General features: G+C 35.3%; 1 protein-coding gene across 2 annotated transcripts; it reads right to left on the reverse strand.

Annotated features, from left to right (window-relative positions):
* Nucleotides 1-398: 398 nt before the first annotated feature.
* LOC128675065 (UNC93-like protein) lies at nucleotides 399-13,275 on the reverse strand. Of its 2 annotated transcripts, none has more exons than XM_053754174.2 (11): nucleotides 13,087-13,275; nucleotides 5,651-5,859; nucleotides 5,105-5,223; nucleotides 4,587-4,749; nucleotides 4,085-4,208; nucleotides 3,605-3,751; nucleotides 3,044-3,110; nucleotides 2,538-2,697; nucleotides 1,923-2,027; nucleotides 1,318-1,480; nucleotides 399-953 (listed from the first exon to the last, which is right to left on the reverse strand). In XM_053754174.2, the coding sequence occupies exons 2-11, from the start codon at nucleotides 5,777-5,779 to the stop codon at nucleotides 679-681; spliced, it is 1,452 nt and encodes a 483-aa protein (XP_053610149.1). In that variant the 5' UTR covers nucleotides 5,780-5,859; nucleotides 13,087-13,275; the 3' UTR covers nucleotides 399-678. The 2 variants fall into 2 exon arrangements, with proteins under 2 accessions (XP_053610149.1, XP_053610150.1); XM_053754175.1 differs by lacking the exon at nucleotides 13,087-13,275 and adding an exon at nucleotides 12,190-12,310.
* Between the last annotated feature and the right edge of the window lie 2,311 nt (nucleotides 13,276-15,586).

Below are 15,586 nucleotides of genomic sequence, written 5' to 3' on the forward strand. Positions count from 1 at the left end.
AGGAATATAGGAATATATATGGAATCTACCTATAACATACATAGGTACCCAGAAAACTTTAGATAAGTTTTTTTGAATCTTCGTTCGTATACACGCGTTACACTATATCTGCTTAATCAATCTTTCATTCAGGAAAAAAGTACTGTTCTAGCTTTAGATGCGGACGAAGCCTCGGTCTCTAGCTAGTTTTATAATTATTAACAGTATACTTGCCATTTCCTATTTATTATACTTTATTATCTGGTTGGGGACGTAAGCGCAAGCGCCAGACGGGTGATCAGTTAATTTCACCCATTTCCCCGAAAAGGTTAGGTTCTATTTAAAATAAAAATTTCGCTGCTACTAAAATTATTGCTTGTTTATATTTATATACTTTTAAAATTAAATAAAGCTCGATAAACTGTTTTCTTACTTAATATAAGTAAGACGTTTATTAAGAAACAACGTACACTTGGAACCAGATTAACATTATGAAGCAACAATATTTAAGTTCCCGTAAAATTTAGGACTATGAAATAAAATATACAAGTTTATTTTCACTATTCAAGAGAGTAACAAGGTAAGTGCCAATTTACAAAAATATACAAGTAAATTCATTCATATGATGCGATGTAGGGTTGTCCTAACCAATATCAGATCGCAGATTACTTATTACATAAACCAATATTTACGTTTTTATCATTCCGTTTTATGGAACGCAAAGTTGTCATGTCCCTTTTCACCATTAGTGTCTTTAACATTAATTTCGAACTTCTTAGTTTTCCTATCTCTATACTCCACTATGAAGTAGGCAATGACGCCAACGATTAATGTCGCGAGAATGAGGTATATTTTGTCACTGGTCCTGAAGTATGGAGATATGATGTAGGCTATTATATAGCCCATGGATTCCCACAGTCTGAAGTTGGCGTAAGCGGCTTCTTCTCTTCCCGGGAACAGGATACCGTAGTAAGCTGGAAAAGGAAATTAATTCACAAATAAATTGAGAGGTCTTAACCAAACAGGGATTCCATTTCTGGTTGTAAACAGTGGCCGCCTGGTGATTTCTGGTCTAAACAGGGTGAGAGGGAGAGGTGTCTTCTTCTTTTTCGTGTGTGTAGTACACTAGTAAACGAGATAGTCAACCAGTGTGCAGGTATTCTTATGACGTTTTCCTTCACCGGCGGAAACAAGTGGTGGCCAATGAAAATACATGAGTATTGGTACGAAAATCATGCAGCACCAATACGATACGAATAAGGGTACCTTTCGGTTCCCAGGCGAGCGTCTTAACCGCTAGTCTACCACCGCTTCAAAAGATGTTAAAGAGTTACCAACCGTTGACCTGCACGAGCCACACGGAGTCACACAGTCCCCACAGCACAGCCATGATGTACATGATGTGAGTCTCCCCGGCTTGAGGTCTCCACGCCATCATGGCTATTAGTAGACCACCATGGACTATCGTGGCGAGACACATCAGGGGGATGCGACCTGTCACCTGGAAAGGATAGACAAAATAAATAAATACCTTACCTAAAAACACAAAATTATATTAAAGCTAAAAAATATAACTTGCTAAGCTATCTAACTTAAAAATAACTTATTAATACTTATAAATTAAAAATACCTAAAGTAGGCTTCCTAGGCAAGGTGCACATCACACAGGCAGCATTCCCACTCTGAATTGCAATGGAAATTCGGGGCAGAAAGCAACCCGAACGAGGGTCACCTGTTGCCTCCCTCAGCCTTTTCCTGTGCTCTCTCTACAATCCCCGTGCGCCTCTGCCCCAAAAATAAAATCTGCAGGCACTTATAGCACAATACAATACATATCTTTGTATAAAAAAATTGCGAGAGACTGGTATCCTGATCTAGGGAAAGTCTATATCCCAGTCAGTAATCATTTAAAAAGTACATACCTAAGTATTAGAAATGTATACCTTTGCTATGTACCCAGTGACGACGCACCCTATAGCGTCAGCGATGCCAAACACCAGCATGACATATCCCACGGTGCCTGTCCCCACTGCACAGGATACGAAGGCCTGCAAATAAAATAATGTTTAATGTTGTAACTGTATAGAAAAAGACAATTTCTAAGATTCAACACTGAAGCTAACGCCTGTTTAGATTCATCTGCAATGATGTATTTTCACATTTTCATAATCGAGAAATGAAAAAGCAAAATGAGAATTAATTATGAATTTAGTAATTCACATTTTTACATTCGTGTACATATATAATGCTCGTAGTTACGATAATGAAATTATATGCACGTGAAATAACAAAAACAAGTATTTTACTAAAACACACCGTCATAGATACTTGTTGAATACATTCTCAGAACAATATCTATTTTGCGGTTCTATTTCAGAAATACAATTTTAAATCCATGGCAAAGTTCAAAATAATCAGTTTTGCTGAATAGGTACTAATTTCCATTACATTCACAATTTTAATAAATTACTGTTTTCATGGATTTTTATAGCACTCATAAAATAACTAAAGCATCGTAAGACTAGTCTCGACTAGTGTGACACAAACTAGTGACTCACAGCAGTGAAGTCGGCGCCGAAAAAAGCCTGCTCGAGGCCGACGAAAATGTTGATGGTGATGAGCAGGAGCTGGTTGGGCTCCACCAGCAGCTTCACCGTCATCGCCAGCAGACCCACCCCTGAAGAGGCGCCCTCTGTCGGCTTCCTGTGAGCTTCGTACCTGAAATATAAATTAATCCACCACTTTACCACCCTCATTTACATTGAGCCTTCACATCAGTCATATATATATTAGAGCGAACACTACCATATCTAAGTATTTCGTAATGTCAATGTGACGTATGGAACCTAAAATAGGGCAACTCCATATCCTCCCTTAGATCCTACAAGGCGATTAAGGGATAGGTGCATAGCCTTGGTAGTTAATAGTATGGATGATAATCCTAAACTTTTTGAGAGCTAACGACGTCAGACAGGGAGACGGATGTAAAATCCCAGCCAAATGTCTGAAATTGTAAGATTTTCTGTTTTTAAGAATTAAATATTATGGTATTAAGAATTTGTACCTCTTCATTGAGTCAACACCAACTGCGACTATGAGAGCAGCACCAGCCATACAAGCCAGGTAAATACCTGGAAACAAAACAATAGCAAATGGATCAATTCATAGATAAAATATTAATTTTATCTATGGGTCAATTCATACACTAGCGCCACCATCACATGTGCATCAATTTCTTGGAATTAATAATACAAACTAGAAAATACCACTGACTAGATAATTGACTTTACGCGCTACACTGCTACATCATTGATAGCTGTCACTGCTCTGCTTACGCCTTAACAATATAACAACAAACCACCGATCATCTGGATCTTCTCAATGGTTGTTGCCGCAAGCCTTGCACTGCATCAGCACTGGAATCAGGTTGACAGCTGTCATTGCTCTGCTTACGTTTCATTAATATAACAACAAACGAGCGATCATTGGATCTTCTAAGGGAGTTGTGGTTGCAAGACCCGTGCTGCGTCGGCGCTGAGTAGGAAGTGGGAGCCGCATACGTCTGGGATCAGGCTAACGTTGACAGCTGTCATTACTCAGTTGACTTCTTAACAATGTAACGAACCAGCGATCATCTGGATCTTCTCAGGCGGTTGTGGTTGCAAGGCCTGTGCTGCGTCGGCGCTGGGTAGGAAGTGAGCGCCGCACACGTCTGGTATCAGGCTGACGTTGACAGCTGTCACAGCTGCCGTGTTGTTGCCGGAGGACAACACTGAGAACAACACATTGAAATCATTATGATTCGATGATATGGGAAAGGTCTATTGATTGAGAGAAAGAAGAAAAGTGCGCAAAAAATGCAGGCATTTTTTATGTATTGTGCGAAATTATCTAATGATTATCATTTTTCTTTATTTAGTTATATAGAATACACGATCGTACCCACCCCACAACACTATTTTTTTCAGGATCATTGATTCAGGGTTATTAAAACCAGAATACAGAGTGATTGCTAAATTTCACTGCAATAAGGAAAGATAAACCACAATTTTATCGTAGCAATACATAACAAACAACCATTTCTGTTTCAAAATTTCCAACTTACCGAGTGATGAGATGAGGTTCCCCCAAATTTGGTTCATTTGGAAAATCATGAAGAACAGTCCAAGAAACCTTACAAGAAGCGCCTCGGCGTTGATCTTCGAAATACTGCTGTGAGCTTCTGACACCTAGAAGGTGGAAAAAATTAGGTCAATATATACACCTCAAAGAAATGAATTAATTCAGCCGAACTGGCATGGTCTCGATAGCTCAGTGGTCAAAAGCACTGTCCCGGATAGACAAGGGCGCGGGTTCAATTCCAGAATTTATTCATCGCGTTATTATATTCAAAAATAAAAAGCATGTATGACATGTATAACAAATCCATTTAAATAAGTAATTCATTAACAAAACTATTTTGAAAACAATTCATGTAAAAGTAGATAAAGGAACAATGGGCTCCAACGCTCAATGGCTGCGGAAGCCACCGGGAAAAAGCTCAGGCGAGAGAGAAAGAAATGAAGGCAAGTGAACTACTTTTGTATATATAATACGTATGTACTAACTACAGTGATGTAAGTGCACTTGGCGCACCATAGTGGCCCTCCGCCCAGGCCGACGATAAGGCCGGCCGGTATGAGCGTGTAGAAGCGGGGGTACAACTGAGCAGCGATGTACGGCATATACGTCACGAACGAGAGGGATATCGCCCATTTCGTGCCTAGCCATCTGAAAAAGATTTATTTTTAAATTTTATTGCATAGAATTTCAAAAATTATGTATTTAATGGTATACTTAGAGTTATTAGGCGTGTGGTTCCGCCCTAGAATAAGACAATTCCATATCCTCCTGTGAATGTCGTACGAGGCGATCAAAGGACGCACTGATAGGCAACAATAGCATTCCCAAGGAGGGTTGAAGTCAGGCAGGTAGCCGGTTGTATAATCAAAATCAAAGCCAAATGATTGTATTTTTTCTGTATTCTGAGTTCAACCTGGACTGAATATTTATAACTTAACGCATTCGTATTTTATACTACTATTTCCGTCTATGCATTTTATTTATTAATAAATTAAACTCTTACTTAATAACGGCTGATGGTAGAAATATATTGGAGAAGACAAGTCCGACATAGACTGCAGCCAAGGAGGCTGTACCCAGGCCTGCTTCAGCGTTGATCGAGCTCTGAAGGTTAGCAGCTCCCTGAAAAGGTGTTTATACAAAAATAGTTAGGAAGACGCTAAAGACAACGCACTAAAGGTAGGTATCATCATATTTCTGTCGAAATCTTTTAATTTTGAGCTAAAACTAAAAAATAACACGTACATACCATATGCTAAGTAAAGGATTTATTAGATCCATTAAACATGTAGTCACAATTCACGAAAAGGATTTCGGTGGCGGTATGAAAAAATGTTTTTTGGATCATTCATGAGCATTTGAACAAGGAATAATTTTGAAATTTAATGCACAGCAGTTAGAGAAAAATAAATTGTGAGATCTGAGAACGAAATGCTCATCCCTCATGTTTGAATACGCCAGAAGCCCGGGATCCTAATTTTATAGAATGGGCTGTATATTTATGACCGGCCGCCTGCCTGCCGACAACTTGAGAGATCAGCACACTTACACTGTAAGCTGTGAACTGCGCCATGAAGGCTAAGCTGATAACCACAACATTTTTCAGGATCCGCCATGTCTCTCCGGGACCGAAGGTTTGCGGCGACGGCTTTTCCTCCATTTTCTCCAACTGACCCATTTCTTGTATGATCTCTCAATTGTATGTTAAATCAATCAGTTTCTTTTAGTATAGTTCCTAGGCGGGTGTTTTTTCTAGTCCTGGAAAAGAAAGAAAAAATGTTTACTTCCTGCTTTGGCTTCCTGTTATTCTGTTATATTTTAAGCTACAGTTTATTTGTTTCGTTAAATTGTATATATTGCAATAGTAACAAAACATACATAAACCTACTTTTGTCTTTTTTATGAGTAACAGGGACAGTGTTTATCCGTCTCACGATAAAAGAAGAGTCAAGTAGAAATTCATTTTAATTTATTTTTCAAATCGCACCTGAAAAATATTGACTGAAAATCTCAGTATCAAGTCTCAGACAGACACTTTTTGTTTTATGAATACACTTGTGTAAATATTTTCAATAAGGTTTTTGAAATAGGCAGATATCAGTACAATTTTGTACAAGCTTAGATAAGATTATGTTGATCTTTTATAGTAGGATTAAATTTCAGCTGTGATGCTCGTAATGGTGGCTATAAAACAAAAATCTTACAATATAATTGTCTGATGAGCTATGGATGCTGAGTAAGAAGAAAAACTAAGAAATTAGACCCTAGGCTTCGACACTTAACACCTGGGAAAACGACCGGCAACCTTTATTCTCATAATATGAGATTCTCAAAAGACTTACGAGTAGATTCACAAAATAGCAGATAATCTATAACCGAAGCAAACGCTCAGAGATCTTTAATAAGAAAGTCTTTGAAACTGCTAATCTAGGTTTTGAAGTTCAAAACTGTCTTTGTTTAAATAACGACAAATTGTTTTAATTGCTCCAATAAAAAATACAAGGTAATTGAATGAGCAAACAATATAAAAAAATCTTCTATCTTAACATTTAAAAGGCGCTCTATATTATGACTTCTTTTTGTATACTAATATTAATACTACTTATATTGTATAGTAAGGTCAAATGCCAAAAAATGTTAAGAATCATTCATCATTCCTATTCATAAATGAATTATGTTGATGAGTTTAAAGATAATGAAAGGATTTCAATGTGAACTTAAATGTAGATGCTATCATGTTTCCGTGTTTTTTTGAACTAATTGTTTGTTTAAAAATAAATTAATCCTAAGATTGAAGATAGATATTATGGCGATAACAAGAGATCCGCATAAAGCCTGACCTTTGTAAACTTGGGTTTCTAAACAATCCCACAGTTGATGGTTGAGAAGGTTTTCTATACAAATAGGATGTAAATAATATCGAGAGGAAGAGACGTAACAAAATCACTGTAGCATTTTTTCCCAATCCTCTGGTTTTTTCCTCACATTATGCATAAATTATTACTTTTCCAATAAATATAAGTTAGTAGTAAAAGCACAATGTATATTGTACCTACATTATTTATCATCTTGGCACTCATATCATCCTTGGTGTCGTCAAGAATGATATGCGCGACAATGAATGCCGACGACCGTGCGAAGTGGAATCGAAAAAGTAGGAAAGCGAACCCTGGGCTTCGACGCTGGAAAAAACCGGGAAAACGTTCAGATGAAAGAGATAGAGAGAGATTATTATTGCTTTTTCATGTGATATCATATCTACTGAACGAATTTTGAAGAAGTTTAACACTTAGCCAAAGATTTATAACCCTACCAGCAGTCATTTAATACATCTATGCCAGTAAGTAAATCGGTAGGCGTCTCATCTGTCCGTCCGTAGTAGCAAACCTAGCATATACTAAATTCTAATGCCAAAGGCCCGAAAAAATCAATTATTTATAAATCCTTACATTTACCAACCCATGCCGGTAAATCCTAAGATTTTCTGAAAAAACCTAAGATTTACCTGTATACGGGCTTTTACAGTAACATATACATAGGTAGGGTACCACAGTCTCTAACAATATGAATGAAAAATATTCTTCTATGCTAATATTTCGCTCTTAACTGTAAACAATGACATTTATTTTTCAAAGCATCCGAAGTAGCTTCATAAATATTCAAACAATTGTTTTAATAACACCTTTGTCCACGTCGACCACTAATAAGCATGACTTTTTATGTAAAATCAGTAACCATTTAATTTATGTGTCATCTCTTTAAAATCGAGTGAATTGAGGTTGTGTAGAGTGGATGCACGATTATATAGATGATAAGGTCAGAAATTTATGTATTTCCAGATAAAATACTTAGATTTATTAAAGAAACATTGTGATAATTCATAGACTGTAACAATGGATCATTATAGGTACTAACATGTAAAGTTGGTTGGGAGTCCATTAAAAAAATAATAAAATTATAAAAATAAACTAAAATTTTGAAACAACTTTTATAACAAGTCATCAGCATAAACCTGATTTTAAGGTAGCCGTCGAACAAACATAGCTTTTACGCTAAGAGTTACTCAATCGTGACGTCACGTAAGACTAGAGCGTTTAGACAAGTCCAAAAATGTGTGATTTTATTTTTGTTATATTTTTGAAAGTATTTTCATTATCACTGGCAATTTTTTCAATGGTGTTTCCTTTAGAGTGTTTCTTATAAAATAAGGCTTAAAAATAAAAATTTTTCATCTACCTTTTTAAAACAAAACGTAGTTTTATATAATCATTATATAAATTTATTAACGTTAACCCACACTAAACGAACTTACATAAAAGCTAGTAAAATAAAACTTAATCGCTTAGCACTTCCCGGCTATATTTATAAATGACCTGACTGAGGTTTTCCTTAGCACAATAAAGTACTTGTACTTAGTATAAGTTACACATGTTGATCTTGGTAGTGCCTTAAATAAGACACACAACCTTACACAAAATTAAATATATCTATACGGAAACATAACAATGTTGTAAATCCATTTTTCAATATGATCAATGTGTTATTGTGTGTCTATGGAACATTGACATATTTGTTTTTGTTCTATTTTAAAATATTAATACTTATTTTATAATCATGGTGAATATTTTAATGCGGTTGCGGTGGCAGTGGCTCAGTGGCCCATTGGCGCCTGTGGTCGAATGGACCCAGGTTCATCCTATTCGTGCCACATGAGTCTGACACATGTAATAGTTAGACCACCACGTGCTTCCGTGAAGGAAAGCGTCGTAAGGAGTCCTGCACTTTTAGTTGATGGACTATCAGTTAGTGAAATGGAGGAAGCAATGGCATTAAAATTGCTAAGAAAGTCGTAGTAAATATGTGTTCGAATTCCACATAATTATCACGAACCTCAGCCATGAGGCTCGTGAACTCGTAATACATACAAGAGAGAATCAGTTTTGACAAAATTGTAGGATAAAATCGCATTGTAATTTCAAGAACACAAAGTTTCGCATTTGTAATATTAGCTGCGACCCGGGGCTTCGCTCCCGTGGGAAATGCGGGTTGAAAAGTAATAGGGTACTTTTCAACCCGCATTTCCCACGGGATCACTATGTGTTATTCCAGGTTATATTCTACCCATGTACCAATTTTTATAACAATCCGTCGAGTAGATTTTGCGTGAAAGAGTAACAAATATGCACACATACATCCTCACAAATTTTCGCATTTATATTGTTAGTAGAATATATCTTCTTACAGATTACTTGGTAAGAAAGTTATCTGAAAACTGTTTAGCGGGTCTAAATCTATTTATGATCCAATAACCGCAGACATGGCTTAAGATAAGTACAATTCATATCTTAGTTATATATTCATACTGTCGCGTAGCTAGGTATGTAAAGGCCCTGGGGCCAAAAAATAAACTAAGGCCCATCTAAACTATTTAAAATCACTTGTTCTGTATTCGACATATTCCAGATTCCTCGTAATATTAACCTTCTAGTGGTATAAAAGGAAAAGTTTATGAGATTATTATTAGCTTATTTGGATATAGCGTAATGCGTATTTATGTTACGCTTTCTCGAAACTGGACGAATTTCCATGAAATTTGGTCTCCGAGTAAAACGAAACCTGGAATAATAGATAGAGTACTTTCTAACCCAAAATTCCTCAGAGAACTTCATGCGTGGCGCAGCATAAATGTAGCATAGTGCAGACATCATTACATTTACAATTTAAATAAGTATTAATTAATAATAAGTAAGTATTATGGAGTAACAAAAAAATGGCAAAATATCCTCTGTCACGTGTTAGACGCTAAACCTTGTAAACCTTTTATACAGATGTCTATCTTCAGATAAATCTAATAAAATAGCGACTGCCTTGACCTTTTCTTTTTTATTAATTGTGCACTTAAGTAATTATATTTTTTGTGGACGTTAATAATATCATCACTTAGAATAATTCAGAATAGGGAATAGAATAAATATGAAAACGTTAATTTAAACTTAAACTTTAAAAAAAATATTTCTTTTAAATACTTCAGTAGATACTTCCATTATGTTTTCAGTTTTCTTCAAATCAATGTTCAAATGATAGAGGAAAAGTTACAATTTCTGAGGAAAATTGTTCAACATCATAAAACAGATCTTTGAAAAGAGGATTTCATATAATGATGAACCCCGCGAACTGACAATTCAGTACGCTATTGGTCATTATTAAAGATTCGGTAAACTAGGTAAGATAACAAATGCAATGCTACAGCAAAAGGCTGAGTTTCGATGGTCATTGTTACTTACTTTAATTAATCTGGTTTATGATTAGTAAATAAGATTGTGCTTGCGTTAAATCCAACGGTCGTCGTGTGATTATCGTATAATAGTCTCTTTAGGAAACCCTAAGTATATATACTTAACTTTACAATCTCAAGAAAAAATATAGAACTGATAACGAAAGCTGTTGCAAAATCGGTCCTTGGTTTAAGACTTGGAGGCTATGTAGTTAAAAACACACAGGCGAGAAAAAGGTAAACGAGAAAGCGATGTCGCTTTCTCGCTTACATACATGAATACATAGTTTATTGACAACATTTTAATAATAAAAAAAATGTAGTACAATACTAACTGAGCCTGTCTAAGACAGGCGTACTGTCACAGTGTCTGCCTACCAGGGACTCAATCGAAACTGCGTCGATTTTCTCCTTTTTTTGCCATTTTTAGACACTTTCTACTTTCGCAGAAAATATCAATAAAAAAACTTCCGTCAAATAGATCAATTGTATGAAAATTTTCAGAAAATATATTAAATATATATGTCCCTATATATGGGTGGGGTACGATACGACAGAATCACAAATATAAAAATAGAATATAAAATATTTGTAGCAATTGAATGTACCTAAGAAGTTTGGGAAGACGGAAGATGAGGCGAGCCTTGACATAACCGATTGAGCGTAGCACAAGCGGATTGATTCACAACTCATCTAATTTATATTATCATCTTAACAAATAAAATCCATGAAAATCTCGGAAAATTGCAAGTTTCGTAAATGAGCACTAAGGAACGAAATACCTACACAGAGACGAAGCCAAGTATATAAGCTAGTAAATAAAAATGCTGTATTAAAAAGTTAATTATCTTTTTCAAATTATAGGTACCTACTTAGATACTTTATTCAAAAAAAAATTCAATACGTCACTATATTTATTAAAAAGTTACCTACTATTTAGGTACCTACTCTACATTAGAAGAAGTATCTTTGAACAGATACGGCCAATGTAATATTTGTACATATTGCTTTGCATGTTAGTTATAAGTGAATATTAAGTGTTATGCTCGTCGATTAACATGTATATTAGACATAGTTTATCAGTAAGTGAATATTGTATATTCTATTTGAGAAATAAATACTTAAAACCCAAGTGATTGCCGAAATTTCAAACAAGTGTTGAACAATTTATTTTTGTTGATTCTATAAGTTGTACTTGTAAAAAAAAATACATTGTTACACATATATAAGTATGATTACTACACAGCTATTGTCGTGTTCTCCTGTCACGTAAGAATTCTGTTCATACGAGATCGTACCTACGTAAGAAAACCGATAAAAGTACAAATAAAACATTAGTACTTACATAAAATAGTGTACGGCGGAACTATTTTCATATGTTTAAAGTAATACTTAGTAATAGTAGTCAAGACAGCGCAGAGTACCTATACTTATTCTAGTGTATTATATTTGGCTAGGATCCACCCACGCATTGTCTACCAAATATCTTAAAAATCGATAGCTTTGTGGCTTTGGCTCATTCATAATCATGATATAATACCTACTTACGTACACTTATTTACAAACATACGAGCAAAATATTTCACGAACCATGAAAATCCATTGCGTTTAGTATCCATAAAACGTGAGAAACTAACTGTTTAACCCGTACCCTACGTAGCGTGTACCCTACGTAGTTACCAACTTTATAAATTTTGTTATATTTTTATTGTTTTTATATTGTTATTTATATATTAGGTACCTGAAATTATTATTTTTATTACTTAATACCTAGCACAGAAATCTGACAAATAAAAAATAAACCATAATATCACCTTTGTTATAAACAATATATTTAAGTACTCATAATTAAAATAATAACATGAAAAAATAAAAGACGCGCGCGTTTCAAAGCAATGCGCGCGCAGGTGCGACGCAGCGGCGCAAATTACACTGAACAGAGATTAGCTGAACTAGTCTACTACAGCCGGCTCTCGGCGACCCTAACCTTGCTGATGGCCAAGCTACTTACCATGGTAAACTAAGTGGGATTAACCAAAGTATCTACGGTCTCTCTTAAAACTAATAAGTCTAGGAAAATTTGCCTAATGTGCACTTGGTAGGTACTTCCCATATGATATATAACTACCTATTAGTTAACCTACACCCGGCATCCACACAAAATGAAAGAAATCATGACTAAGTTCTATATGAAACATTAGCAACAGGCAAAAGCCTGGGGCTATGCTCGCCTGAATTCTCAACGGAAACATTTCATGTTAGTCTGCTCCTTCTCCGTATTCCATAGCAGCAGCAGTTGGATTACTGCTGTAAGCAAACTGGTAACACTGGTAGAGTGAAAAAAGTGTGAAGAGGTAACAATATACATTGTAAGTAGTATGGTCACAGTATAATAAAAAGTACGTATAGACTCTGTCTGCTTAGCTTGTCTTGAGGTTCTCATTGTTTTTCCTAAACGTAACACAATAGCGAACATTAAGGTTTATTATTAGAAGCCATAATTATGGATTTCATGTCTGTTATCTATTTTTATAGTTTATTTTTGTTAGGTACCTACTAGGTATGCATTTGAAACCAGTTTTTTCTGATTCAATGTCGCATGATTATCGATCGTCTTTATTAATTAGTAAAGTGCAAGATTAAAAACATATTAAGAGTAGTATACCCACAACCACATATTACTGCGATACCAGTTTATTTAAACTACTTACCTATCTCGCCGAAAGTATCGGGTCCACAGTCTGGACTCTGGATCTCTGGTCGAGTTACTCTGTGCCACGGGCGTGCTGACCAGCTTGTTGTTGAAAGATTTTTGCGTTTTATTCTACATTTTATTTGACAGTAAACATTGCATCATAGATTCTGTACAGCTAAAATATTGTAATGTTCAGAAACTAAAGTCAGTCCTCGAACAACATTGCCAATAGATACATACTAAGTAGGTACAATCCGTACAATATCACCAATTGAATACACTCCTGCCACAAAGTACAAAGAAACAAGAAGACATACTTTGTCTTTTGTACGAATTGTGACTGATTTTTCAAATCATACCTACAATAGTTACCTAGGTAGGTAAACCACAGGACTTACTGTCGTAGTTGTCGTTTCAACGACTTTACATCGCCATAGTTGCAGTCGCAGAATAGAGTATTTGCACAATATAGCAGACGTAAAAGTTTAAGAAACATAATTTCTGATCTTTCCATAATTTGTTAACGTAACTACAGACTCGTCTCAAGCACGTGTATACAGTGAGCATCCTGCAATTTCACGCGAACGGAAGACTGGAGGTCAATTCGCTTAGGTATACATACTTAACACTTGGTAAGATAATAAATAGGTAATATGTCCGTTATCTAGACCAAATACCTTCCCATCCCAAAACAAATGATAAATGCAATGTACTTCTTTCTTAGAACCTAATTATAGTAAAGACCTAAAGACCGAAATAAATACCTAATTTATGACAGAGTGGCCAATCAAGTTTTACCTCTATCATTGGTCAAGGCATACGAGGTAACAAGAAAACGAATAAGTTATTAAAGGTTACCATCATCCTCATTACCGTAAAACAATCAACCTGTGATTATGTTTGACCAAAGTTTGGAATGAGTAGGTATCATGATTATCTAAAGGAAGGACAGTCCAAGAAATATGAAGAATTAACCTCAGTATAATAATAATGTCTCGAACACGAGATATAAAATGTTAGAGACATTGACGTCCAGAACCTTGGTAGTAGACAGATTAACATCCTAAAAGGTTTCCGGCAATTTTAGCAAAATTGGATGTCTAAAACTAATGTAAAAATATAAACAGACGTTACATCAATGATTATGTATCTACAAAGTAACTAGATGGAATCGACGGTAATAGGAAACCGGATCTAAATAGGTAGCTAAAGAATACTAACGGCCCGTCCCGGCTTCGCTCGGGTAAAAACACGATAATTATACACCTAAACCTTCCTCAGGAATCACATCTATTGGTAAAAACCTCGGTTTCTCGACAGACAGATAGACAGACGCGGCAGAGAATTTGGTTTTATAATGTAAAGAAAGGACCGATTTAGTGAAAAAAATACTAAATTCAAAATATTTCCAGAGCTATAGCCAAAACCAATTCACATTGTTTCGGTAATTTTTGGATTTACGTAATGTACTTTTGATACTTTTTGTTTCAAATACAATGACTGCGTTTAAATTTTAAAAACAAGTCAATTTACACAATGCAGAAGGAGTAGAGCGTTTCAGTCACCAAGCGATACATTCTCGTTTCAGTCGCAAGTGTTACGTGCACAGAGTACATTTTTATATGTTACGTGTGTAAATATGAATTTACTTGTATTTACTAAATGCGTGGTTCGCAACTCTAATGGAAATCTTTTCATCTATTGGAAAAGCTCGATATACATTGCCTTCTTCCATTTCTACACTATCTCAGTTTCCTCACAGTTTTCCTTCGCCAGAAGCACAGTATAATAAAGAGGATTGCCAAAAGAAATTATTCTTGTTTGTTGATCTGTGCTGTGATTAAAACTACTTCTTTTTAACGAACATTATTATTTTTCTGGTAACACTATAAGTACTCGTAGTGTCAGATTTTATTCAAGTGGCATCAGATAAAATTGGCCGCGGCTCCGCCCGCTCTCCAGCTCTCCAAATATTTCCATAACAAAATTAACCTCAATCCGTTGCTTTGTTTTGACACAAACAAACACACTTTTACATTTATAAGTATGTATTCATTAAAACTACTATACATACACGAGTCAGATTGGTTACCTAAATAAAAATAGAATTGTTTTTCTGCTTGGTAAAAACATAACCTCAAACTCAGCCTACCTACTCGTATTCATTATCAACAATATTACCTATAGATCAACATACTCTTAACTTTTTACAAGCAAAACCCAACTTTTTTTTACATCTAAATATATCCATCCAAACTAAATTAGTAAAAGATGTTATCATTATAAACTCATTGTTTACTGGTATTCCCTTGCCTGCAAAGAAGTACAGTCAAGTAAAAAATGAATATTATTAAACATAAGATGCGCGCTATCGCTGCGGCTTCTTGTACTGACAGACGGATGTGTAGATTAGATTTTTCAGATAACATCTTAATATGCTTTATCATCTTAGTTCGTTGTTATCCTACTACGGAATAAGATCTTGATTCTCAAAAATAAATATGTAAAAAAATCGT

The sequence above is a fragment of the Plodia interpunctella genome, chromosome 13, assembly GCF_027563975.2.
Source record: "Plodia interpunctella isolate USDA-ARS_2022_Savannah chromosome 13, ilPloInte3.2, whole genome shotgun sequence".
NCBI classification, from domain to species: Eukaryota; Metazoa; Arthropoda; class Insecta; order Lepidoptera; family Pyralidae; genus Plodia; species Plodia interpunctella.